Below are 27138 nucleotides of genomic sequence, written 5' to 3' on the forward strand. Positions count from 1 at the left end.
GGGGCTTCTGGGATAGAAAAGTGTCCATCGGATGAACACTTCAGAATCTGGGCAGAAGCAGTAGGACATCCGGGAACTTCTCGACTACTCTTCTATGAATACTGAGGTTTCGGACATACTTATTCGCTCACCTACTGCTTTTCCCTACTATATAGTAGAGAAGTAGGCATATTCGGACGCACTTTAAGTAGACGCACGTCCGAATCTCGCGAGAATTAGTACGTCACCCAGGTACTTCCTGCCTACTCTTTTATGAATCCGAAGGATTCTGACATACTTATTTGCTCGCCTACTGCATTTCCCCTACTATATAGTAGAGAAGTACGCGGTTTCGGATGCAGCCACAGTCTTTGACCTCGGCCTGGATCTGTGTTACTGGAGCTTGGCCTGTATGAGAAAGCTAAACTCCAAGCGCTACAAAGGAATGTTTAAAGACATTTAAACCAGTTTTCATTTTTGTTTTGTACTTTATATTTTTTGCAACAAATACCGACAAACATTCAACGACAACACTCTTGGATTTTCTTGGATTCGGGCTGTGAGTCTGACCCTGTACTCGCATTCTCCAGGTGGTTGGAAACAATAACAGGGGGTTATAGGAAAAACCCAACATTGTTTTTGCCACTACAGTTTTTGTTGAGAGGATATGTTTAAATATTGTTGCAATGTGTACTTGTTGTATTTTATAATTGTCTTACTGTATGGCAGCTACCTTGGCCAGGTCTCTCTTGTAAAAGAGATTGTAAATCTCAATGAGACTTCCTGGTTAAATAAAGGTTAATAATAATAATAATAATAATAATAATAATAAAAATACCTAGAATATCAAAATCGACTGTGGGCGGCAGATCCTTTCCCTATTTAGCACCCAAACTCTGGAACAATCTACCTAACACTGTTCAGGAGGCAGACACACTCTGTCAGTTTAAATCTAGATTAAAGACACATTTCTTTAACCTGGCTTACACAACACACTACTATACTTCTATCATTCAAATCTGACATGGGCCACCATTTTGTTTCTTTCTGTGTTTTAATACTGCCTATAAATTTCCTGTATTTTTTGGTTGTATTCTAATAAAAACTCTGAGATGGTCATTATACTATTTCCATTATACCAATTTGCTACAGAGGCATAATGTTTTGTACCACAGGCAACACAATTGTAGTACAAGTATAAAACTGCATAAACCCAAGTATAAAATCTGTTACAGTCAACCATGACGAAGATTTCCCTGGAGAGGAGCATGAAGATCAGGTCTTTGTGGATAGCAGGGCATAATTTGTCTGACATCAGAACAGTCTTGATGCAGTAAGATGTTCATGTCTCCAGTGACACTATTAGACGACATTGTTGTCTTCGTCGCCAGACCGGCAACTAAAAGACCATCTGTATTGAAAGTGACCAGGTAATGTAAAACACAAAGTTTTGGCTAAGGCCCGTTAATAGAAAATACAGAAAATGTTTATTTTACGATAATTTAGTTTGATATACTGCATTTCAATGTTAAGGTTTCAGTTAATATACTGACAATCTAAATCTAAATCATTGGCTTGAATTTGGATCATTTTTAGCCTAGCTGCTGGGTGAATAGAAACAAGTGAATTAGTACTTACACATTAACTTTATCCTCTAAATCTTTAAACATAAATTAAACATTGATTTAATGTTATACACAGTAATTGTTATGGTTACATATAGGTATAAACTTGTTTTTTTGAGGTGCATGACACCTTTATTAATATGAAGTGAAATTAATGACTAACCATTCTCTTTCTTTGTGGACACAAAGAGCAAAGTTAATTTGTATTCCAGTTGTGGTCAGCAGGATGGCACGGAAAAACTTGAAATATTATTAGATCTTTATCAGAAATGTGTGTATTCTGCAGCTGAAAACACACTGCTTAAATGTTACACCATAATTATTTTTATTTTAGATAGAACATGTCTATATTACGTTAAGCAAAAAAATAGCCTCCAGCAGTGTGACTAAATTTTCATTTGTGTAATTCCAGTTGGAGGGGGTTGGGGTTTGCGAAAGTTGAGCTCTATCGTGGGGGCTGCAAAGTAGAGGTCTGCATTCCCGCGGCTCTTCTGCGGGAAACGCGGGACCCGACCAGATTTCTTGTGCCGTGGGATTGAATTCCCGAATACAACGCAGTAGCGGTCGGTAACTCTGGTGTAATTTGAACGGGAGCGGGCGGCCTAATAATATACCGTTCTCGGATGGAGCAAAGTGTGGATGGTATTAGTTTTCAAAATACTATTTCGTTATATAGTGCATTTGTTTAATAACAAAAGAACTTGTGAGTTTAAACTTAAAGACGTTTTATTAATTTGTCCTGTAGGCTATTTAGTTTAATTGTTTTGGCTAAATCGTGGCCAGGTTTTATTTATTAGTTTCTTGTTTAATATGGGAAAGAAATAATACAATGTGCTCACATTCTCACTAAAATTAAGGAAGGAATTAACAAAAAAAAAAATGTTCAAAGATTTCTTAATTCGGACATGTCATGTGCAGGAGTTGTCTACTGTAGTTCCTGTTAAATAAGGACAGATAACCAAGTACATCCGTGACATGTAGAAATTGTAACGTTAATTGTAGGAATTATTAAATGTAAATTTCAAACATTTGTATTTGTGACAAATATTAAGTAATGTAACACTGACGTTAGCATATCCACATTGAATATGCTTCCACTTTTAATGCTCCAATACAAAGTAAACTACCTTTTCTTTATTTTATGGTAATGTAACATATCATTCAATAATATAAATAATATGCACACCTGTTAAATTTGTAAATTTAAAATACAGTGTAGCGTGTAACAGTGCAACATAAGCACAGGCTCACGATCATTTACTATGTTGCTTGAGTTCGTTCTGAATAACAAACGCACTAAAGTACTAAATTTGCTTCTGTGAATATGAATTATTTTAACTAGTTTATCTTAGATTATAGACCAACTGCAACCAATTTCGGCAGAGTGCAATGCAAAACGCGAGGGAATGTGCTCCAGTGCGTTCATATTCTTACTTTTCTTAAGTCTGTGGTTAAAGCGCCACTTAGCGGTAAAAGGCAGCAAATACACATTTTTAATATTGCCGCCACGGCATTGGCGGCGGTAGAAGTATTATTCTGGATGAGTACCATCTTTAAGTAATGTCATGTATTCAGAAACAATGAACAAATTAAAGCAATGGTTACATGAGTTGATCATGTTGATTACAATGCAAGGAAAATTTAGCAGTTTTGTATGTTTATTCAGAGTCAGCTTCATATGAAGTCCTCTCAAGGGCTGGCATCATCTCTTCACAGGTGCTGGGTCATCTGAAGTTTTCATAAGAGCCTGGATATAGTCAGCAGAAGCAATCTATAGATTACACCAACAAAATGTGATGTAATCATGCTTGGGAACTGGCACTTTTTCACAAAGAACAGGGAAAGACTTGCCAAACCCAGTGAAGATGGGTAGTGTTCAGGTGGTTCTGAGCCAGATAGAGAAGGAGAAATGGTTAAGTGATGCTACATCACATTTCAGTCCTGTGGCATCTGCTCCTGCAACACAGTGCTTCTACAGTAGCTAAGACCTTTAAGTCAATCTGACATGGCTGGGGTTGGAATTGAACTGCGGGTTTCGTCTGGCCAGAGGAGAACTGGCACCCCAACTGAGCCTGGTTTCTCCCAAGGTTTTTTCTCCATTCTGTCACAGAGGGAGTTTTGGTTCCTTGCCGCTGTCGCCTCTGGCTTGCTCAGTTGGGGACACTTAATTTCTAGCGATTATCGTCAATTTGATTTCACAGATACTATTTAAACTAAACTGAGCTAGACAATGACATCTCTGAATTCAATAATGAAATGCCGTACTAAAAATTGAGTTTTTAATCTCTCTCATTATACAATACTGACACTCTATCCTCCAATTTGATGCTGTTAAGTTAGGGCTGGGCAATATATATCGAATGGGAGATACATGTGCATCTAGTCAGTAAAGCCGGTTCCTTGATTAGCAGTAAATCCCCTTCACCTGCTTTCAGATAGAGCGGCATTTAATACACGGAGCCGCAGATCACTGACATGCTACGCAATATCGCTTTCATTATCGCAGATATTTCCCCTTTGATAATGAACACGATATTGCCTAGCTTGTCAGTGAACTACGGCTCTGTGTATTAAATGCCGCTATATTTGAAAGCAGGTGAAGGGGATTTACCGCTAATCAAGGAACCGGCTTTACTGACTAGATGCACATGCATATCGCGTTCGATATATCGCCCAGCCCTGTGTTAAGTGCTTTGACACAATCTGTAATGTTAAAAGCGCTATATAAATAAAGGTGACTTGACTCTTCAGGAGCTGGAGTCAGCAATTCAATCTATGAACGAGGGGAAATCCCCAGGCATAGATGGCATTCCAATCGAATTGTATACTACTTTTTGGTCAGATTTAGGCCACCTCATGTTAGATTAGGGCTGGGCGATATGACCGAAAAAATTAATCACGTTAATTTTTTTCATATCAGTCGATATCGATTATTATCACGATAAATGTCAAATCTTTATTTTTTCAAGTTTAAAGCCAGATTTCTGCTCCAAAATGAAAGTTGTAGAAGCCAGACCATTAATTTTCCTTAAAATAAATGTCTAAATAGAAAAATGTATTTCTTAGTTTCTGCATGTTCTAATGAGTGATATTGTTTCAAATCAAGAAACAGGTTTGGGTTGCCTGATAATATTAATAATAATAATAATAATAATAATAATATCACTTTTTTGTCACTTAGAAATGCACATTTGATAGTAGCTTAAGTTAGGATGCAGAGGTAAAGTTTTGTGCATTATCAAAATGAGTAGCAGCTGTAAAAATTGTAGCTTTTTTTTTTTTTTTTTTTTTAAAGCATTGGTCTGCCATAGTAGCATACATTTAAATCATGATAAACAACATATAAAAACCACATATAGCAACTCAATTCCATGGTAAAAAATATAACTAGGCCTATATGGTTTTTAGGTAACCTATTTGTATGAAAAACAGTAGTCTAAAAACATTCAATATCAATGCACACACGCTATAGCTTAATCACAAATACATAATTATATACTATTACTCCTGTAATAAAATTCAGTGTGAATATCCCACATTTCTGCCACAATACCATGGTGCAGTGAGTGTTACTACAGTAAATCCATGGTAAATGATGGCAATGTGTAGATTGAAAAGCCTTCTGACTGTCTCGTTGCACACAATGTTTCTCCTGTTTGGCTTTAAACTTTAAACTACCACAGAGTCGTTTGTGTTCGCCGCTGAATTAAAGCGCTTCACACTGGATCTCACAGCGCTGTTCAGTGCCCGCGTGACAGAGTAAAAGCATCTGATTCTACGCTAGTGAACTCACGCCGCACGGCAGTTTGACTTTGATCCGAGCGGATAAACGGTCCGTTCAAATGAGTCGCACAGTTTCATTCCGCTTTTGGTGCATAAACATTATATCAAACTCTTCATATCGTTTTATCAAGGAAAATAATATCGCGATAATTATCGTTAGATATTGTTAGATATGATAAAATATGTCAGTTACTCAAGGCTCATTTCACCCATCTATTAATATAGTTCTTATTTCTCTCTTGTTAAAAAAGAGGATAAAGATCTGACTTCCTGTTCTAGTTACCGGCCACTTTCTTTGATAGGGACTGATGTTAAATTATATGCTAAAGTACTCTCTCGTCATCTAGAGAAATTTATGAATAGGCTAGTGCATCATGACCAAACAGGATTCATTAAATCTCACTCAGCTTCGGATAACTTACACAGGTTATATCATATTATTAATTTAAAGAATAGTTTGTCCTCCTCTTGCACAGTATTATATCTAGATGCGATGAAAGCTTTCGACCAGCTAGAATGGAACTATTTATGGGCGGTTCTACAGCATCTGGGTCTAGGAGTTTCATAAATACGATAAAAGTTTTGTATGCCAGTCCAGGTGCTGTTTGCTCTAACCCATTCTTTATACATCGAGGTACTCGTCAGGGTTGCCCTTGCAACAGCTTTCTCCTCTGTTATTTACCCTATCCTTGGAACCCTTAGCTCAAGCGGTCCGACAATCTGAAACTATTTCTCCCATAAATATACGGAATACTCATCATAATATTTCTTTGTTTGCTGATGATATCTTATTGTTTTTGGAGAAGCCGTCACATTATATTCCTCACGTGCTGAATTTATTTGTCCATTTTGGATCTTTCTCTGGGTTTAATATTAATTTTTTTTTTTTTTTTTTTTTTTTTTTTTTAATCAAATGTTTACTTCCCCCTCAATTCTAAAATCGATTCCATGTCCCTTTCTATATCTATTCCACTGGTTCAAAACTTTAAGTACTTGGGGATAGATGTTTTTCCTTCCCTGCAGGAAATCGTCTCAAAAAAACGGTATAATAGTATTCTAGCCAAAGTATCCTCAGATTTGGAAAATTGGTCTCGTCTTCCTGCTTCTTTTCAGGCCTGTATATCGGTGATTAAAATTCACGTATTCATTTCTTTTCTTCCATGATTCCTCTCGCTCCACCGGTTGGCTACTGGAACAAACTAGATGCATGTGTTTCACGGTATATATGGGATGGGAAACGTCCTCGTATTAAACTGACTACCTTACAATGATGTAGATTACATGGAGGTCTTTCTTTCCCTAATTTTAGACTGTATGCTCAAGCCTTTTCCCTCCACCCTTTAGCAGTTTGGTTTGATCCTGATGCTTCTGTGTCTTGGAGAGCAATTGAGGAATCTATTGTTTATCCGTATAAATTGAAGCATCTTTTTTTTTCGGGAGTTCCGTTTAGGCAGTGTAAATCTCGGTTTGGTCCCATTGTAACCCACCTCCTCTCCACATGGAGGGATGTTGAAAGACGTTCACAACTAGTTACAAAATGGCATAGACATTCACCTATTTTCCACAATAATAACCTTTTGTCAAGCAGTACTCCATTTCATTGTCCTCAATGGACTCATAATAAAGTAAACACTCTGGGAGATATCTATGATGATAGTGGTTTAAAATCCTTCCAGAAGCTTAAAAATTGCTGCATAGGGTTTACTTGACTCCAATGAAATGTTTTTATATGAATCTGTCATCTTCTCCTAAGTGTAATCTCTGATCCCAAGGAGTTTTAGGCATGTTTTTGCATTTTTTGGGAGTCCCCCGCTCTCTCACCTTTTTGGACTCAGCTCTCACAGGACCTATCATATTTGTTGGGTACTGAGATATGTTTGACTCCATGCCATTTTTCCATGAAAAGATCTTTGCTGTTTTACAAGTTGTCTGAGCATTACTGTAAATGGAACGCTCTGCTTCTCGTATACATGGATCTAACGTGAAAACTGTAAATTCATGGCATTCAGCTTTTAATGTTGCGTCTTTTCTAAAATCTTTGTAAAAATTATTTTGTTATTTGTTTATCTATGAATATTAATTAATATGTTTATTATTATTTATTTATTTATTTGAAGTCTACCAGGGGGTGGGATGGGTCGGGTGGGTTTTAAATTTGTACAGCTGCTTTTTGTTTTGTACCACTGTTCCACAGAATAAACTCAAGTTGTTAAAAAAAAAAATCCATCAGAATTTTTTTTTTTTACTTTTTTTTCTATGAAATTGCAGAGGTTTATTTTTCATTTTTTTATCAAGTGTACAGTTGTACAGTTTCATTTTTTGCATCTTGACAAATATTTCTGTGTTCTGTATCCCTCTGTGTTGTGTTTGTTTAACGTCTCTATTTGGAAGATAAATTAGTCTTTAAATCTCCTTTGTAAATGCTTTACAAGGTATAAATAGTCCTCACTTTAGATGAGCTCACAAAAATAGATGGCTGGCAACTACTAAATGTTTTATAACTACCTGACTTAATCATGAATTACAGCAGGAATGTGTGTTAATAAAGCATTTATTAACACACTGAGCAACTATTATCATGTGTCTAAATAAGATTTATAAATGCACATTTAAATAGTTTATTAATCATTTACTTACACTTTCTAAATGATCTTATGAACCACTGACAACTCCTAAATAAACTGGTTTGTAAATAATGTAATAATTTAGAAATGATAAATTGATTATCATTAAATTGATTAAGTATGAAAATACAATTATTAAACATCATAGATATTCTCCAGAACAAAACATTTATAGCTGTATTTATAAATTGCTTACTAATGCCTATTTATGTTGGAACAATGCTGTATAAAGGATGAATTGACTATTTACTAATGCTTAACTAATGATTCATAGAGTGCAGTTATTATAAAGTGTTACCAAAATATTTTATGGCATGACGCCCATATCTGGTACTTAAGTAAAAAGATGGGATTTTAAGCGTAATTAATAGATTACACTATTAGGTTACTTCGCCTATAACCCATTATAAATCAACTAGCAATCTATAAAGGTGCTAAATGAATTTATGTATACATATTTGAGAATCAAGATATTTCATGAAATAGCTAACACGTTTGGGAATATTTCGAATAAAAAGGGAAAAATAAATAAAGCATAAGCTTATATCAGTTATACAGTGCTATCGTGACTGTTGTGTCACATGACAAGTGTGACTTGTGCCCCCTCAAAAATAATGAGTGCATGACACCCCTGGTTCCAAACTAAAACATTTTCCTTACCAGCCAAAGCAAAACATAATGAATGAAGCTCCAATGATGGTAGCGACAGCATGTCGAACCTCTGGGGTGGTACGCTGTGGATTGAGAAAAAGGCGAAACCAGAATGCAACTGCTAATCCAAAAACCTGGCAGGCAATGAAATTCACCTAAAGTGAGAAACAAAGGTCAAAATGATTAATATGTAATAAAACACAATGGGCCTAATTTACAAAATGACAGAGAATTGGCTGTACATAATGTACACAATTTTTTGAGCAAGCAGAACCTACATGCCAGGATTTCTGCAGGTATCATCAAACCTAATTTAATGCTTTTTAATGCCAAACGTGACATACATTATATATATATATATATATATATATATATATATATATATATATATATATATATATATATATATATATATATATATATATACAGGGCTCCAGACAAAAAAATCGAGTAAGGAGCCATTGGCTCCTATAAAAGAAAAACTTAGGCGCCAAATTATTTTTTTAGGTGCCACAGAATAAAAGTGGTTTATTTTATTATTATCATTTTATTTTTCCCCTCTATTTTAACATTTCAATCATTTTGTCATGTGTTTATGTCTTATCTTTTCTAGGCTTTATCAGCATTTTAATCCATCTTGTAGATGATCAGGTCGACCGGGGGACTAAGGTTCACTTAAAGTGTGAATTAAATGTCTTTTACAACTTGAAATATACAGTCACAAAGAATTGTTCGTTACACAGAATCTGTACCAATATCATGGACCATAAGCATCACTTGGCCACTGAGTGCAGTGCATCCTATAAATGTTGTCACGTCTTTCACACATTCAGTCTGTTTTTCTTCATTAGTAAAATGCAATTTTATAGGAGGAGTTGAATCATGTACAACAGAATAAGTAAAAATATTAATATCCAACAGCACATGAATATAGCAAAACGCTCCTCTTTATAGTTATTTTTCTAGCTGACTGATGAGTTTATGGACACTGAGTGGTTATTCTGAGGTAAATGTATTACAATGCAATGTTTACAAGCTTTATACATTTCCTCAGTTTGAAACAATGAGCTTTTACATAAAACATTTCAGTAAGTTGTACTATAGGCTTTCTTATTGCCTACCTTTTGATCATGTTCATTTCATACTATAGTAGTAAATCGAAATATATAATGGGTTCACTTGCTGCTTTAACTGAGGTGCTAAAGAGATCGCGCCTGAGCATTAAGTGCGATACTCTCCGCTCGCGCGATCCGGACGCATACACGGACCGTGTGGACGCGGGGTACTGGTGTTTATATTACCCAAAGTGTGCGCTTGTGGTCCGCATTAAAGACCACCCAAACCGCATCATTTGAATTTCGTAGCATTTTAAAGCTGATACTTTGTTTATTAAAAAGTAAGACAGCACAAAGCTTTTTGCGATTACTGGATGGCAAGTGCGCTTCAAATAACAGGAAGTCCATGCATTAACAGAACACAGCATATAGACTAAGATCTCGATAAGAAGATCGACCGGACAAGTGTAAATGCATCTGGTTGTTGAAACCACATATGGTAATTTTACTCCTCCCATAATATTAAAATAATAGACGTGTGAGAGCGTTTTATAGGCTATATGGCATGTTATAGTCAGATATGACAGCGCAATGCAACAAGCATCACCGCGGATGAGTCGCGGAGTATTTCTTCAGCAAGAGACGCGCAAACTGAATGAACCTGAAAGTAAGCCGCAGACGCTCAACACACAATCTTCTTCATTAAAAGTAGCGAGACTAGCCTATCTTTCCAGTGCTGATGCCGCGCGCTCTCTTGATATTGAAATTAGCTGATAATTAATAAAATTATCCATTGCTTTCATTGACGTGAACTCCGTTATATTTGCATATGAAGCGGGAATTGAAGAACGGATTTATATCCGTTTTGCGAAGACACATTTATGTGGCCAAGTGTAAATGGGGAAACGTTTTAACAAATCATATAGATATCCGATGAGAGAAAATGCATGAAGTGACCAGGTGTAAACAGGCCCTTTCAGGTCTCTCTCACTGCGTTCAGCAGACTGTGTGCGGCAGAGACGAGGACTGTTTGAAACTCTTTTCCAGTAAAACTTTGATGAGCATCGTCTTATGTAAGTTTAATACGTGAACATAACAAAAGATGTGAGCGCAAAACAATCGGGAAAAAAGTCCTTTCATGCAAATTATATATAGTCGCCAGTGGCGACCTCAGCAAAAACTTCACTCGCAAATTAATATTTTTGGTCGCAAATGCGACCATTTTAGTCGCAGTTTGGAGCCCTGTATATATATATATATATATATATATATATATATATATATGCGCGTGCCTGTATATTAGATGCGTGCATCTAATATAGGGTATATATAGGGTAAACAAACCTATTTAATTTGGGTAAACGAACCTATTGAGCTCACGTACCGATTTAAGCACACTTCTATTTTTGAGATCAGATTATAAAAAGAAAAAATGTAATGTCTTAAAAAAAATGTAATGTCTTAACCAATTGATATGTTTCTTACTATATACCTCCTATAATTTCAAGTCAATCAGATCATTGCATGCTGAGATATGAGTCTCCATGTGTGCACACTGTCTGGCGGACATTTTGAAAGCTGTCTAAAAACTTTTTCCAAAAGAGGAGCCCCTTAAATGTGCATTTTTTTTAGATGTTTATGCCTTTATTTTGAATAAGTTTCACTACTTATTGTAAAATTAAGACATTAATGTTCAGACTTTTGCATATTATAACATGGAACTTGGATCAGTGGGACCCCTGTGGAGAGGGTGAGTTGCTTCAAGTACCTTGGCGTAAACATCTCCGAGAACCTGACTTGGACTACACACATCCAATCACAGGTTAAGAAAGCCAGGCAAAGACTGTACCATCTGCGACAGCTGAGGAAATTCAGGGTCTCACCAGCAATCCTGAAAACTTTCTATTCAGGGACCATAGAAAGTGTATTGACTCAGTGCATCTCAGTGTGGTATGGAAACAGCTCCAATCAGGACTGCAAAGCTCTACAGAGAGTTGTGCGCTTAGCTGAGCGCATCTCAGGGTCTGCTCTCCCCTCTCTGCAGGACATCTACCTCAAACGCTGCAAAAGTAGAGCTGTTAAAATCTTCAAGGACTCTAATCACCCTGGTAACTGTCTATTCACTTTGCTTCCATCTGGTAAGCGCTTCCGTAGCCTGATGGCAAAAACTGAGAGACTTAGGAGGAGCTTCTTCCCCCAGGCCATCAGGCTCCTAAACTCTAAACTCTAACTCTGTGTCATAATATCACTTGACTCCATGTAATATCACCATATCAATAAGTTATTCATAATTTTTTCTCCATGTAAATATCATATATCAATAAGCTATTCATAATTTTTCTCTACCTCATATTGCTGCTATTCAAATACCCTGTACAACTTTTTGCACATTATTAGGGCTGCAACAACTAATCGATAAAATCGATTATTATCGATTATGAAAATCATCGACAACGATTCTCATTATCGATTAATCGGGTCTGCCCACAGTGTACGTCCAACTTCAGCTGGATAGTCAAATTACGGCACTGAATAATGCATTTCTATGGACAAAATGCATCTAAAAATAGTGGAGGAAACAGAATGAGATTCTGCCGGAGAAGCACGTGATCCAAGCTGCCCAAAACATGATAATTCTTTATTTTAAGCTTTAAGTTAATGCATAAGAGTAATGGCTTGCCCTGTCAGGCGCTTTGACAGATGCGTGTGCGTCCTCAGCGCAAAAACGTTCAGTTTACGGTCATATCCTTATCTATAAATGCCACAAATTCACGCGAGCATTTCCATTTTTGCATAAAGGTCCGTCCTGACAGTCTGTGTTAAGTTTAAAATACCGAATGAGCGCCGGCGCGGCGGGCGCGCGCACGCGCGTCAGACGGACAGAACACAGTAGAGAGGGAGACAATTAATAGGCTTTTCAGCGCAAACATATCCATTGTGCTGAATTATCTGTTGTTGAAAGTTAATTTAAGGTTTAAAATAAATTAAAATATTTTATGAGAGTAGGAACTTTAAAGGGATAACAGCGTGTAATTGTCTGTCTGAATATAAACATGAGACGCTCCATAACGGCCTTTTACAGGATAAAGAAATGACGAGGTGACTGTGATCAAAGTAGTTCCTGCAGAACATTACTCTTACCTGTTGGTTAACACTGAGTTTGTGTTTTTATTCGTCTTTATTATTATCTTTATTATTTTAATTTTTAATAGAGGTTTAAACTATATTCAATTTTTACAATGCTTAACAAATTTATGTAAGTTTAACAATGTGTTTATGTAAGGTTTGTGCCACTGCTGCTCTAAAGTAACAGTATTGGTGATAACCAAAATCATTTTTCGGCTTTCTGTACTGGTTAGTACTCCAATATGTGTAAGCTCTTTAGTAACAGTAGTAGGCTATTTTTAATGCTATAATATCATTATTGCTGTTATCTATGAAAGAAAACCAGAGCACTTTTTTTTTTTTTGTATTTTTTATTTGAGTATTTTTTTTTCGCGATACCCAATTGCAGTCAAAAAGTACATAAACAATACCAGCAAGAATGCAAGCTGTTATGAGGCCATTTTTTATTATTATGTCCAATAAATGACAATAACATTTTTAAATTTAAACAAATTTTTGACAAATTTCTAAAATATGTTTTCTCTTTATTATGCTAAGTGGTCTAATAAATTAAGCACTGTATGTTTTCATAGCATTCAGTTGTCACGTTTGTTTGAAGGACATTGGGCAGAATGTGGAATAGTGTTTTTTTTGGTCAATATTTTTTTAATCCGATTAATCGATTAATCGAAAGAATAATCGGCCAACTAATCGATTATCAAAATAATCGTTAGTTGCAGCCCTACACATTATTTTTTGCACATTCCTCTCACTACTATTTGTCAACAACATACTGACCTGCACATTTATATTTATATTTTTTATCCTATCTTATCTTATTTTATCTTATCTTTTATTTTATGTTTGTACTTCTTCTTAATATTTGTATACTTTATAATTGCACTGTCCTTGGAGCGGACCTGACCTACATTTCACTGCTGGTTATACTCTGTATAATTGTGTATGTGACAAATAAAACTCTTGAATCTTGAATCTTGAATGTGCAAAATAATTACAGTTAGATCCAAAAGATAGTTTTAGAAGCATAGCTGTAGGATATCAGAGCGAATCAGACCATTTAAGAATCGAAGAATCGATCAGATTGGTGTTAGAACCACCAAAAGATCAAATTCCACAGAGAGGCCCCAAAGCAACAGGACGTCATAAATCTTTTATGACTAATTGATATAATCAATTAAAATAAACTAAATATCTTGATTCTAAGGTACTTTTGCATTTACTTCTAGATTTATATATTAAGTTGCTAAAGCAAGTGACAAAACATGTAAACTACTTTTCTTACATTATCACAAACATTCTAAATTAAAACCATTGACAAAGTCAGCTCTACTGCCTTTTCTTTAGCATTTAAAAAAATTTTCAAGCCATCCTGCGGTTCATAAAGAACTTTGTTTTCCTCCACGAGTGCCATCTATTATTCCCTTGTTTATCTAAAAGTGCTCTTTTCCTTTAAACCTAGCCAAAAAGCCATAGCCTGTGCTGACTGTGAAATACAGTAGACTTTAATTATATGCATTTATGGTGTAATTAATACATTTTCATGTCAATCCATGTTCATATTTACCACAAACAATGCGCTGTCACTAGAGCTGCACGATTAATCGAAAAAAATCATGATCTCGATTCATACATAAATGCGAACTCATTTCTAAATGACGGCGATTCACTTCCGTGTATGTCCCTGCATTCAGATCATACTGCGTTCACGCGTTATTGGTCACACTCACACAATAACAAAACACTATTAATTCACCAATCAATCATAAATCTCGATCACTTTTCTCCTCTCCCTCATTGGCCACGTTCCGCTGTCACTCACGTGACGTGTAACAAGGCGGCAGACCTAAGCGGAGTCAATAGGTGCGTTCGCAGAATGATCACCGCATGACATCAAAGTACCACGAGAGCGATAAGAAAGCAGTCGGATCCTATGCATTCAAATCACTCTTGCGGTAATTTGATGTCATATGGTGATCATTCTGTGCAGTGCTGCTTCAACGGGGCATCAGCATCAACGCTTGACGGAGGGCGTGTCTGAAGCTTGTTGCTGACCAGAGCCGCTGAGAAACTGAGTTGCAACACGCTTTGATCTCGCCGCCGCGCGGTCACGTGGTTCATGGAGCTCTCAATAGTTCTAAACAACTCCGCGCTGTCAATCGGGTCAGACAACAACAGCGGGTATACTTGCAGCATTTTCCGGCAAATTAACAAAATGTCCATTGATTAATTCGTTTAACCTGTTAGCCTGCACCAGAGCGACCTCGCACTGAACGATCTTTGTTTGCATGTGTCATTGTTTACAATAGAATAAATGAAACGGGACAAAGTTAATCTTTACAAACTTTATATCATTCTGAGGGTCTAAGCCTCAAGCATCGACGACAGATCGCTGTTTTTCGATGGAAAGCTTATAAGGAATGAGTGGCACAAATTTGCTACATTTGTGTAAGCAGTACACATCCAAACACGCAGAGTAAAAAAGCAGTACGTACCTTTATCATTGTAATAACGAGCCACAAACGCGTCCACTGCTGAAATCCCAGTTTAGTTAGAGAGGTAAGGGTCCACAGAAAAACATCCCAGCGAGCACTTTTAGTCCAGCGAAACAATAACGTTGTAATAAGGAGGAATATTCCTTTGTTTACATTTCATTTCTTCAGAGAGTTATTGTTCGCGTCCGTTATGGAATAAATTACGCTCAAAAACAGCGTCTTGGTGGTAAAAAAACAAAACGATGTTGTAGAATACGGTCTTACAAATATAACGAGACCGTCTACGGAAAAAAAAGTCTCAGAAAAGCGGAATATAGATTATTTGAATTTGGCGCTCCCTCCTGCCGGCAGTGACGCTTCTGTGACGCACGCTGTCATCTGAGCGGGGCATAACTTAGCGATCTGCTTTATCCATAAAAAACTGTTTTTTTTCTTCTACATTTTTTATATGTGTGTGTGTGTGTATTGTGTGGGGAATGTGGCCGTGTCTGCATGATTATAATCTGTATGGACGCACATCAGCGTGTTTATTAGCGACTCTATGACGGCTATCATTGTGATTCATTGATCAGCTATTATTGATTATATGGCCCATCTGTTTGATTATAATCTGAATGGAAGCACATCAGCGTGTGTTTACTGACTCTATGACCATGTCTGGCAATATCACTTCACGTCTGGCAGTGATATTTATCATTGTAATAACGAATAACGAAGAATACTTCAGTATACATACTATATACAAAGCATTTTTTTCTATTTTTTTTCCTTTTTTATTACTCAAATAATTATTTTTGTATTTTTTAGTGCTCAAATAAATCTGTCTATTATTTTATAATTGAAAAACTATGCAGGAACATGTATAATGACTAAAATAGCTTGTATAATTCTGTAATCCATTTGGTGGTTATTTTTCCTCAAACAGGGGGGTGGGGGGACCATAAATAGTTTCAGAAAAAATATTGCAGGAATCTCATTTTTCATGGTATCTTCTTCAAATTTGAAATATGAACACATGAGACATGTGGCTTTCGAGCCATTACTTTTCTGGATTGCTCCAGGACTTATTTCATGTATTTGTATATGAAATAAAAAAACATTCAGTGTGGAAAAATATTTTTCAAGGCACGTCAGTGTCTATAACTTTTTATCTTTTTGAGCATTATCAACTCTGGATGATAGATAGTAAAGCCCAGAGTCTCTTCTTTCAAAAGATACCTAATTTGTTTGTGTAAGCACACTTTGTCACAAACTGTTACCATTTTAATTCAGGTAGGTTATTTTCACCTGCGAGGCCACAAATGGGGTTGAAGGTTAACAGGTTAATACACTGACAGTAGCACTTTCTCTGTGGAGTTTAATGGAAATAATATTAATGGGTTTTTCTTGTTTAACTATGGAGTAAAAACATAGTACAATGCAACACACAGGATAAGGCGGTTACATTTCTTTGTATGCAAAGTATAATGTAAACTGCTTAATAAAGACTGGAGACTTGAGGCATAACTGTGTGTTTTTGTGTTACACTTATTCCTGTGGATGTGCAGACCAATGATGAAATAAATTATGCTTATTTAACCCTTTGGAACTCGGTTTTTTTAAGAAAAGTGCAAAAGACACTAAAAATGCTCTGTTGATTTTGGTCTTTTTTTTTTGAGTACACTCATGATTACAACAAAACTTTGTGGTTTTGGGGAAAAAAGAAAGCAAACAGGGTGCGCTCTCTGTCTTCTCGGTCTCCGCGATCTGTTTATAGTAACGCGTCACTAAAATGAAGTGTAACTCAGCAAATACTCAACACAGAAACATGAGAGTTATCTCTATAGAAAGTCTAAAGTGTCTGCTTTCAACTGAAGTAAGTGTTGTCGAAAACAAATGTTCTGTGATAAAGTAATCCGTTTGAAACCGACACGATGTTCTGTCTGTCCAGTCTAACTCATTATTTCTAATGTGATCCCGCCCCCTCGTGTTCACATGTAAATAACCACGTGACGCGCGCGCTTGGAGACGCCCAACAACAAACAAACAGTCACGAGACTCTGTTCATCTCTGCTGCTGTTCGTTTCTGGAAGAAGACGCGCTGAGTAAAGGCTGGATTTACCTCAGAATAAGAGGAGAGTTCATCCAGAAGACATCGATCGATCTGATGAGTAAGGTAATGCTTGTTTTTTGCATTAGTTAGCGTGTTATTGTGACAAACCTGAACGCGTTTAGTTGGGTTTTTCCCAAACGACAACATGATGAATGCTACGCATCTAAGAATGTTTAATGTTCACAAATAGATTTAATATCGTGCTAAACAATAAAAATTAGTTTCTCAGATATAAAATATCCTTTTTTTAATGGTACAAAGTACATCCTTTTGTAGTTCACAGCATACGTGAGTCTATGGCTGCAGAATCATAACAGCTTCTTTAAAATCATACATACTAGACTATATGACTGCAAAATCATAGTTGTTTTTCTCCCAAACTGTAATTCCAGACTACAGTGTTTGAATATGATGGACAATTCATTGTATTTAAATTTCTTACGGCACGATGATGTTTTCATGCTCTATATAAAACAATAAAAGTAATATGAGAGTACATTGTAACATGATGAATGCTACGAGTCTAAGTATGTTTCCAACATGTTTATTATTAATAGCCTACTCTGTTCAAAAATAGATTTTAATAACGTACTAAACAATAATAATTAGTTTCTCAGATATAAAATGTCTTTTTTTGTGTACGATAGTACAAAGCATGCATGAGTCTATGCTCACAAATGTTTTATTTTTTTGGTTGTTTGTATTTTATTGAATCAGGTACCTGAACCACAGATGAATCCTGATGACTTTCTTCAAGATGTTTTCCTCTGAGATCGCTGTACCAACATCAGTTGGTCAACTACACTGATATTCTATGGTAAAACAAGTAGGGCTGGGTATCGAGTTCGATACTTTTTAGGCACCGACCGAATTGCCTCGATACCACCGAGTATCGAAAAACGTCTTGTCGTTCGGTACCAAATTTCGATATCTAAGGGGTTAATCTCATCACCGTCAGTGAGCCAATAAGCCTGCAGCACTAGGTGTGTTTGACTAGAAACGGCGACGCGCAGATTGATCAGTGTTTGACCTCCGCGAGAGCGTTTCGAAAGCGCACGGAGCAGTCCGCGCTTTAAATCGCGCGGCTTGTTTATTATACACAGACTGAAGCGCGCGTGACGCTCGCGGTCATTTCAGCGTCTGCCGCCTCACTAAATGAGAACATAAACACATGAACAGCATCTCCAGACCTGCTCTGAAAGTCACTTCATGAGCATTTTACCATTTGATTCGAGTAAAACTAACGTTATATCATATACACACAGAACTGTAAAGGTATTCTTGGCAACCCGTCAAAATAAAAGTTCGGTTTAATTTGACACTGCGGCAGAAATATATTAATATTGTTCAGCAGACAGTACATACTGCTACTACTAGGCTACTATTAAAATTATTAAAACTTTTTTTTTTTAGTAATGATCACACAACAGTTATTCCATGTTTTAATTTTAATAGTAACCCCCCTTTGTTTGCCAAAATAAATAAACTTTGATTTTCAATAATTTAAAGATAAATTAAATTAATGTTTTATGTCTTCATTTGAAAACCAGATACAGAACACAGAATTTCTGAGGAAAAATTAAACATTTCATAAGGCTATTTTAAGAATAAATTTAAATAAACTAAGTTTTTTTTATGCATTCAAATAATTAGACATACTACACCAGAATTTAATAACAATAAAACATATGGTGAAAGAAAATAAAACACCCACTTATGAAAGTGGATGAAGATTAAAAATTTATTGAAGTCTTTAACAACCTAGAAATGATGATTCTGTCTGAGCTATGCGTTTTAAAATGAACACCCACTAATGTAAACGTAGCCTAACAGATGTGTAAACTGAAAACTATTTGAACTTTATTAAAATTATTTATTTATTTATTTATTGTGTTGGATATATTTTGTTCCTTTGTGCAGTGGCTCAGGAGATGAGGCTTTGAGTCTGTATAAATATCAACAAGCTAAAAAAAAATAGTTTTTTGAGATAATATAATCTTATTTAAACTGATTTCATAAAACTGGTATCGAAAAAAGTATCGTTCAGGAACCGGTATCGAATTCAAGGTATCGGTATCGATATCGAACATTTTTGAACGATACCCAGCCCTAAAAACAAGATCCTTGACTACTATGTTTATTTCTTCTTGAATCCATGGAAATAAGTAACTGTCAGGTACTTGTTTCACTTGTTGAACAGAATCTGTTGCAGGAATGACTCAAAGTCTGTTCACATCTCTGTGGTTAGATCAGTGTGCACAATAATGTGTCTTTGACCTTCATTATGTATGTTTTGATTATACTGTGTTGTAAATAAAATACAAATAATTTAAAAACCCAATTTTTTCAGTCTCCTCACACTCTCTGTCTTACCTGCCTCAGTCACAGTCACACTGATGGCCCATTAGCAGCTTTAGGGGAGGGCCCTTTGTCTCTCAGGTGAAAATCACTTAATATTCAAGGTTATTACCACTCCCTCGCATATTGGCTTTCGATCACAAAGCATGTCTTTAAAAATTTAAATCAATATATTGTTTTCTGTGAATGAGTAAGCTGAATGATTTTCACATAATTGTGAAGTAAATATTCTAGCCTAGAAGACTGATTACACAAAAGTCTTATTCAGGACGATTTAGTGTGGGTTTTATGGCCTTATTTCAGCTACATTTTTTTCCCCAAAACTTACTAACCACGCATAATTTTTTTTCTAACAAATGCAAACATGTACATCCACCTTGGTCACATATTATTGTAGCATAGTTTGTGCTGAATACAAAAAAAATACATGTTGGTCAATAGTATATTATAAGTAGCTGAAATAAGCACAAATATCAGGGCATGTCAACACATCTCAAGGGCCCCAAAATTACCTCAAGCCCCAGAGGGTTAAAGAATATAAGAAATCTAATTAGTATGTAAAATGTGTTATTATATTAATATATATTTCTTCATCTATGGTCATCTATTATTCACATTTTAATACAATATTATGTTAAAATATAAGATACAATATGCATACACAAGTGAATATCAATGAATGCTAGAAAAATGCTATAAATGGTTTTAGCCATTTTCAAAAAAAAAAAAAAAACATCTAAAGACATCTTTTTCGCCACCATCTGACCAATTAATACTAGCACTTGCCTATTCTATTCTATTTATTTATATTTATTTTAAAAAAAATCATGCTATGTGAACTGTGCTAGACTAACTGAGACTTGTCACAGCACTTGTATTTTGTTGCTCTTTCGTTGGTCTGTTTGCTTCTACATTGTAAGTCGCTTTGGATAAAAGCGTCTGCTAAATGACTAAATGTAAATGAAAAAAAATTTAAATTTAAGTTTTGCAAATACTTCAAAATAAAAAAGGCAACCAACTGTATTCATCAAAATATTTTATTATATAACATATCCACGTCATCTAACTGCAAATATAGCATATACTGCCTATTATCTAAAAATAAACATTAACTATAACGTGTTTCATAAAATACAACTACTGGTCAGATTTCCGAGAGGTAAACTAATGCGTTATAATGGCAAAAAATGCTGTAATTTCCTCAACTTTCTGGCGACTGTGCTTGAGAAGCACTCAAATAAATGGGCTTCAATGCTGAAACTATCGGTTGTTTGGAACTATTGGCTTTACTTCCGCATTCCTAAGTTCCTATGGAAGCCTATGGGAGTGTTGCAACTCTGTTTATCAACGGCTCTGGTGCTGACGCGCCGTCATAGTGATAACAGCCAATCACATATTTTTCTGGTGCTGCATGAATGGGATTGGCTAGCGTCTGCGCTAGGGTATTTGCATAAGGCGATCTGATTGGCTGACGCCTGCATTGGCACTTGAAAAGTTGAAAAGTTTTCAACTTCTGCCACGTGCAATGCCAGTGAAGGGACGCGAGGGACCCACAATTCAGTTCGGCAACGCTTGACGTCACTCCATTCAAAGTAAACGAGAGGCGTTGACGCCGACGCCCCGTGTGAATGTGAATATTTTTATTTATTATTGTTAATGTTCTCTTATGTTCAACAACTTAAAGCTTTAAAATTATTCAATTTAAGGGGTCTAAAATAAAGAAAAGAGACAATTTTTTGTTACTCCAGCACTTTATTATACTGAATGTCCTGTGTTTTTTTTTTTTTTTGTACTTGAGTTTTTCATTTCAACATTTTGGTTGAAAAAAATGAGAATCGTGTAAGAGAATCGTGATCTCAATTCCCATGGAGAAAAATCGTGATTCACATTTTAGTAAGAATCGTGCAGCCCTAGCTGTCACTTTAATTCAGCGCGTGCAGCGGAAATGATCTCTGCACTGCTGCAGATGCACCGCACTGCCAGACCGCAACAGTGTGCTGTCACTTATCCGTTAACTTGAGTGTGGAAAAAATATGCACTGCATACACAATGCAAACGGTGTGTGTGTGTGTGTGTGTGTGAACCTGCCATTGTGTGTGTACGTGTCGAGCGTGCATGAGTGCACAGTCTCCAGGACAGCTCGCTAGGGCTGAATGGTTTAAACACTGGCAAGAATTTAAAAAATGCTAATTATAAACTTTAGTGACAATGAGACACTGCCTCGATTCTACAAGTGACAATTCCTGTGTCAACTGTGCAGTTCGCTTTTAGTGCAGATGTGATGTGATTTGAAGAACATTTGCGCAGTTTGAGAGAGAAAGAGAGAGCACGCACGCGGTGATTCTCTGATGCTGTTTTTGAAATTGCATCACAGAACCTTTTCAAATTACTTTATAAGTTATTTAATGAAGAAATATGAATTGTACAGCATTATAATTATTTCACCCGCCCCGGATAGAGACTGAGATGGAGCCGCTGCATGTCCTGTCAAACTTCTCACGGCAGGTATCAGTTGAGATCGTTTTTTTTGAAGATCGGCCTTTTTAGAGACCGCCAATCAAACATCCGAACACGATTATCGGCCGATAGTGATCGGTAGTCAATCAATCGGAGCACGCCTAACATTTTGCAAAATGCAATAAAATCATTAAAATCATAATCGTTAATTCTCTTAAAAGTTTATTTAATTAACAAAATGTACAAAGAAAGTATTTCCAAAGTTTAAAATGAAAAACTTAAAATGTAGACTTCCTGTGACACCATGACTGAATAGACATCGGAGAACGTGGTCTCCGCAAATTTATTGTTAAACCAGCTAAAATAATAACTTACATACGGTAAATAAAACATCATGTGCATTATAAAGATGAGCTCATCTAGCAGACACGCCAAATCTGAGACAAAATATGATATGATAATTTGAGAGAGAGAGACGAAAGGAAACAGTCGCTAAGCCCTGTTCAGACGCGGGCTAGCACAGAATCAGCCATTGCGGATCTGGTTGGTGAACTTGAACAACTGCGAAAGGAAAATCAGCACGGTCACATTGGAGCGAAAGAGTCGCTGACAAGACTAGAAACTTTGGTCGACGAATTGAAAGATCGAATAACAAAGTTGGAAACGCGCATCGTAGAGGCCAAGGAAAGTATTAGCAACCACAAGAACTCCATAATGCGATAAGGAGGGGCGATTCGATATGCTGCAACGCGAAGTGGAATCAGCCAGATGCGATAATCAGCAAAACAGGCTAAGACGGAATAATTTAAGAATGTACCAAGTGCCTGAAAACAGCGAAGAAGGGAAGAATCCAGTTAATTTTGTGAAAGACCTATTTACTTCAACTTTAAACGCTCTCCCTGACGCTGACATAAAAATTGAAAGGGCTCACAGAGATCTGGCTCCCAAGCCAAAAGACAGAACCACCCAGATCAATAGTGATAAAATTCACAGATTTTCCAGTGAAAGCAGCGATCCTACGCCAGGCCTGGGTACAAAAACAAGTCATGTATAACAACAAGCAAATTTATTTCAACAACGACTACTCTCCTGACTTGCAGAGAAGAAGGGCTCAGGAGCGAGATGTGATCAGACAACTCAAGAAGGGCATTAATGCACGGAGCTTCTACCCTGCACTAGGGGTCGACCGATATGTGTTTTTCAGGGCCGATACCGATTATTACAGACCAAGTAGACCGATAACCGATATATTGAACCGATATATATGTCTGGTGTAAAAATGAAAATGAATGTCAAAATTAAGAATAACAAGGGCTCTGACAAAAACGGCCTTCCCTAGTGTTGGTTGCACTTCTTACTCTTGTCTTCCTCCATGCATCCATCTACAATAAGGGTAATATATAAAGAGAGAGTTAAAAGTGGGGCCACTGCATGCAATAAATACTACAGCTAAACAGCTTGGGGAAATGTAAGTATTTGGCTTCAATAATTTACATGTTAGAAATGTATGTGTAGTAGCATAACCTCATAATTCTTCATTAATTATTTTCGGTTGACTAAATCATAACCTACAAGAGGGGACTATTCAATTCATCATCTAATGCACATCAGTTGATTAATTTAAAAAGCGCAATGTATATAATAAGTGTAAATAATTTAATTGTCTTCATAGCTCCATTGTAGAAGTTGTGAAGAAGACCGCAACTATTTTAATGAAACTATAACACTAATAGCCTGTTATAGGCTCACTTGGTTCAATAGCCTATTGAAATGTCCCAATTTCCGTCATCACAATCTTGGCCTATGTGACAGTATTTTAATCTTGGCCTATGTGACAGTATCTTAGTCTTGGCCTATGTGACAGTAATTTCCATTAGTTTTCATTTACAGAGCAGTGCAAATGAAGGCATAAAACATTAATTTAATTTATCTTTTAATCAAATGAGAGTTAAACTATTTTTTGTCAAACAAATGTGTTTACTATTAAAATTAAAACATGTAAGAAATAGCGTATTGTGTGATTGTTCTTTTAAACAAAAGTTGTAATAATTGTAGTAGCATTAGTAAATAAACCGAACTTTTATTTTGACGGGTTGCCATGAGGACCTCTTAAGTTTCTGTAGCCTATTTATGATATGACGATCGTTTTACTCAAACGAAACAGTCAAATGCTCATGAAGTAACTCTCAGAGCAGTTCTGGGGATGATGTTCATGTATTTATGTCCTCATTTAGTGACATGGCAGATGCGGAATACACCACGAGCGTTGCGCACTTCAGTGTGTGTGTGTGTGTGTGTGTGTGTGTGTGTCAAAACCGCGCGTCTGTGCCATTCACATATACAGAGACACGCCGAACATGCAGAATTCATATTTAAATAGTCTTTTTGCAGCTTAATGTTTACAGATAGTCCATATCATGAGAAGATTTAAGTGTACTGACCTACTTTTGATTAATTCATCCAAACTTTGACTAATTCCGTGACTCCGCGTTATACAGTAAATTCCATATGACTGGATTCCGCGATTCCCCCTGCGTTTCCCCCATCTCGGAAACCATAAATAGATAATATTGAGGTTTTTACAACTTCAGTGTAGTGGATTGTAATTTATTGCAACTTGAGCAATGTCTGCTGCTGGCTTTGAGAGAGAACTGATGCGTGATGAAGCAGCATCAGTTAGCAAGCGCTTTTGGTGTGAGAGCGCCTTTAGTCTTCCACGTTGATTGGTCGGACTCCTGACTCTCAACAAATCAGATGCGCGGTGGGCGGAGACTGCTCTAGGCCACAGAGTGGTGAGTTCCGACAGGCTGCATCAGAGCCAAATAGCGCGTATCAAAATTAAATAATTTTATCGGCACATCGGTTTTGAAAATGACCGATGCCGATTATCATAAAAATGCTTAATATCGGTGCCAATAATCGGCCAGGCCGATAATCGGTCGACCCCTACCCTGCACAACTGAAGATCAGCTTGGATACCGGCGACAAAACTTTTCCTACACTGGCAGATGCCCTGTAAACACTACGGGAGCTCGGTATCAAGATGCCAATGGGGGAACTACTACGCACTGGAGACTGAGATGTCAAAAGCCCTGTGGCGGAGTGGAGGCCGCCCCCTGATTAATCAAGCTACGCTGTCAGACGCGGATGTTAAAGCTTTCTTCTCTGACTAGAGGATATAATTGTATTGTTTTCATGAACAAATACAGGCAAGGACAATAATGACGTTACTGTTCATTTCCCCCCCTCCTTTTTGTTGTGAAAGTGAGGTAAGGACTTATATTTGGTACCGGGAGGGCTATAATAGAGGCTGTATTGTGACTGACATTTATACCGTGACTACATTAGGACTGGAAAACTTTGTTAATTTTTTTTTTTTTTAAATGGCGGACATAACATTTAATGAGTGGACTACACTCGCACGTTGGGCCGCGACCTTCTCAAGGGGGCTATTTGAATAGCAAGGTCGCATGCACGCAAAGTGTTTTTCCCCCAGAGAGACCGAGTCACAAGTCTCTGCCCACTTTCAACAAGGAACTGGTTGCCTTTTTGTATTTATGTTTGGTCGATTATTTTTGTGTGTAAAGTGCAAACAGTTGGATGTGATGAAGTTCAATCTGACGTTCAAGTTCATTGTTCTTTCTTCCTTGACAGCGGTAATGTTACAAGTGTATACTTAAATAGACTCACTAAAGTTTTTTGGTTCTGTGAGCCAAAAGGGGCAATATATGAAGGCAATTAATTAAATTAATAACCATGGATAGTTTAACTTGTGTTAGTTATGTAAAAGGAATAGTCCTGTGAAGAGGGAAAAAAAATACTGAATCAGCTTAAGACATTAAAGTGCGGTGTCGCCATGTTACAGGAGACTCATCTTTCAGACAAAGAACATCTAAAGTTGAAAAGGGAAGAGACCCCAATCTTTGCCAATAGAAAAGAGACCCCAATCACGCAAAACAAACACAGCTTTGGGGATGATGAATGAACTGGGGTTGATTGATATTTGGAGATATCTCCACCCAAAAGAAAAAGACTTTACATTTATGTCACAAACACACGGAAGCTATTCTAGACTAGATTTATTTCTGCATTTCAAAAAACTGAACTACATAGAGTAGTAGAGTGCAATATAGAGCCCATTACTTTGTCTGATCATGGCCCTGTTACATAAACAGTTCAAATACTGGAGACTAAATGTCTCAATATTGAATAACATAACACACAAAAAGGGAATACAGCGGGAATGGGAAGATTACATTAAAATAAATGTTAATGGATCGGTCTCTCCTTCTGTGTTATGGGACGCTGCCAAAGCAGTAATAAGGGGAAAGATTATTGCACTTACATCCAGACAAAAAAAAAAGCAAAAGGAACTTAAACAATTGGAAATTGAGAAAGAAATAAAAAGGTTAGAATACAAACATAAAAACACTGGAAATAAAAATTATCTAGATCTATTGAAGCAAAATAGAGAGAAATTAGATGACTTGTTGACTTACAAGGCAGAAGGTGCTCTAAGATATACAAGCAGAAAATATTATGAATTTGGTAATAGTGCGAGCCGGCTGCTTGCTTTCCAACTATGTAAGGCCCAGTCTAGTAGAGCTGTGCCGAAAATTAAAGATCCATGTGCGGGTATTATGACATCACAGCCTAAAGAAATTGCAGATGTATTTAAATATTATTATAAAAAATTAGATGAAATGGACGAGCAGCCAAATAAGGAAGAATTTTTTTTTTTAATTCTGGATTCTGTTAAACTGAATGAGGAGTGTGAAGTAATGGTTAGTCCCATTACAGAGGAGGAAATTAATAAAAAATATTGGTAAATATTCATAAATGAATTAACCCCAATTCTATGTCGAATGTATAATTATGCATTAGAGAAAGGAGATC

At 36.5% G+C, this 27138-nt stretch overlaps 1 protein-coding gene across 1 annotated transcript in view; it reads right to left on the bottom strand.

Annotated features, from left to right (window-relative positions):
* mboat1 (membrane bound O-acyltransferase domain containing 1) overlaps nucleotides 1–27138 on the bottom strand; it is a 150397-nt gene that overhangs the window by 109175 nt on the left and 14084 nt on the right. Inside the window, exon 2 of the mRNA XM_079445877.1 lies at nucleotides 8672–8817. Within this exon, the coding sequence (XP_079302003.1) occupies nucleotides 8672–8817 (146 nt within the window). The remainder of the gene's footprint in view (nucleotides 1–8671; nucleotides 8818–27138) is intronic.

The sequence above is a fragment of the Barbus barbus genome (genome assembly GCF_936440315.1).
Source record: "Barbus barbus genome assembly, chromosome: 21".
Lineage (NCBI taxonomy): Eukaryota > Metazoa > Chordata > Actinopteri > Cypriniformes > Cyprinidae > Barbus > Barbus barbus.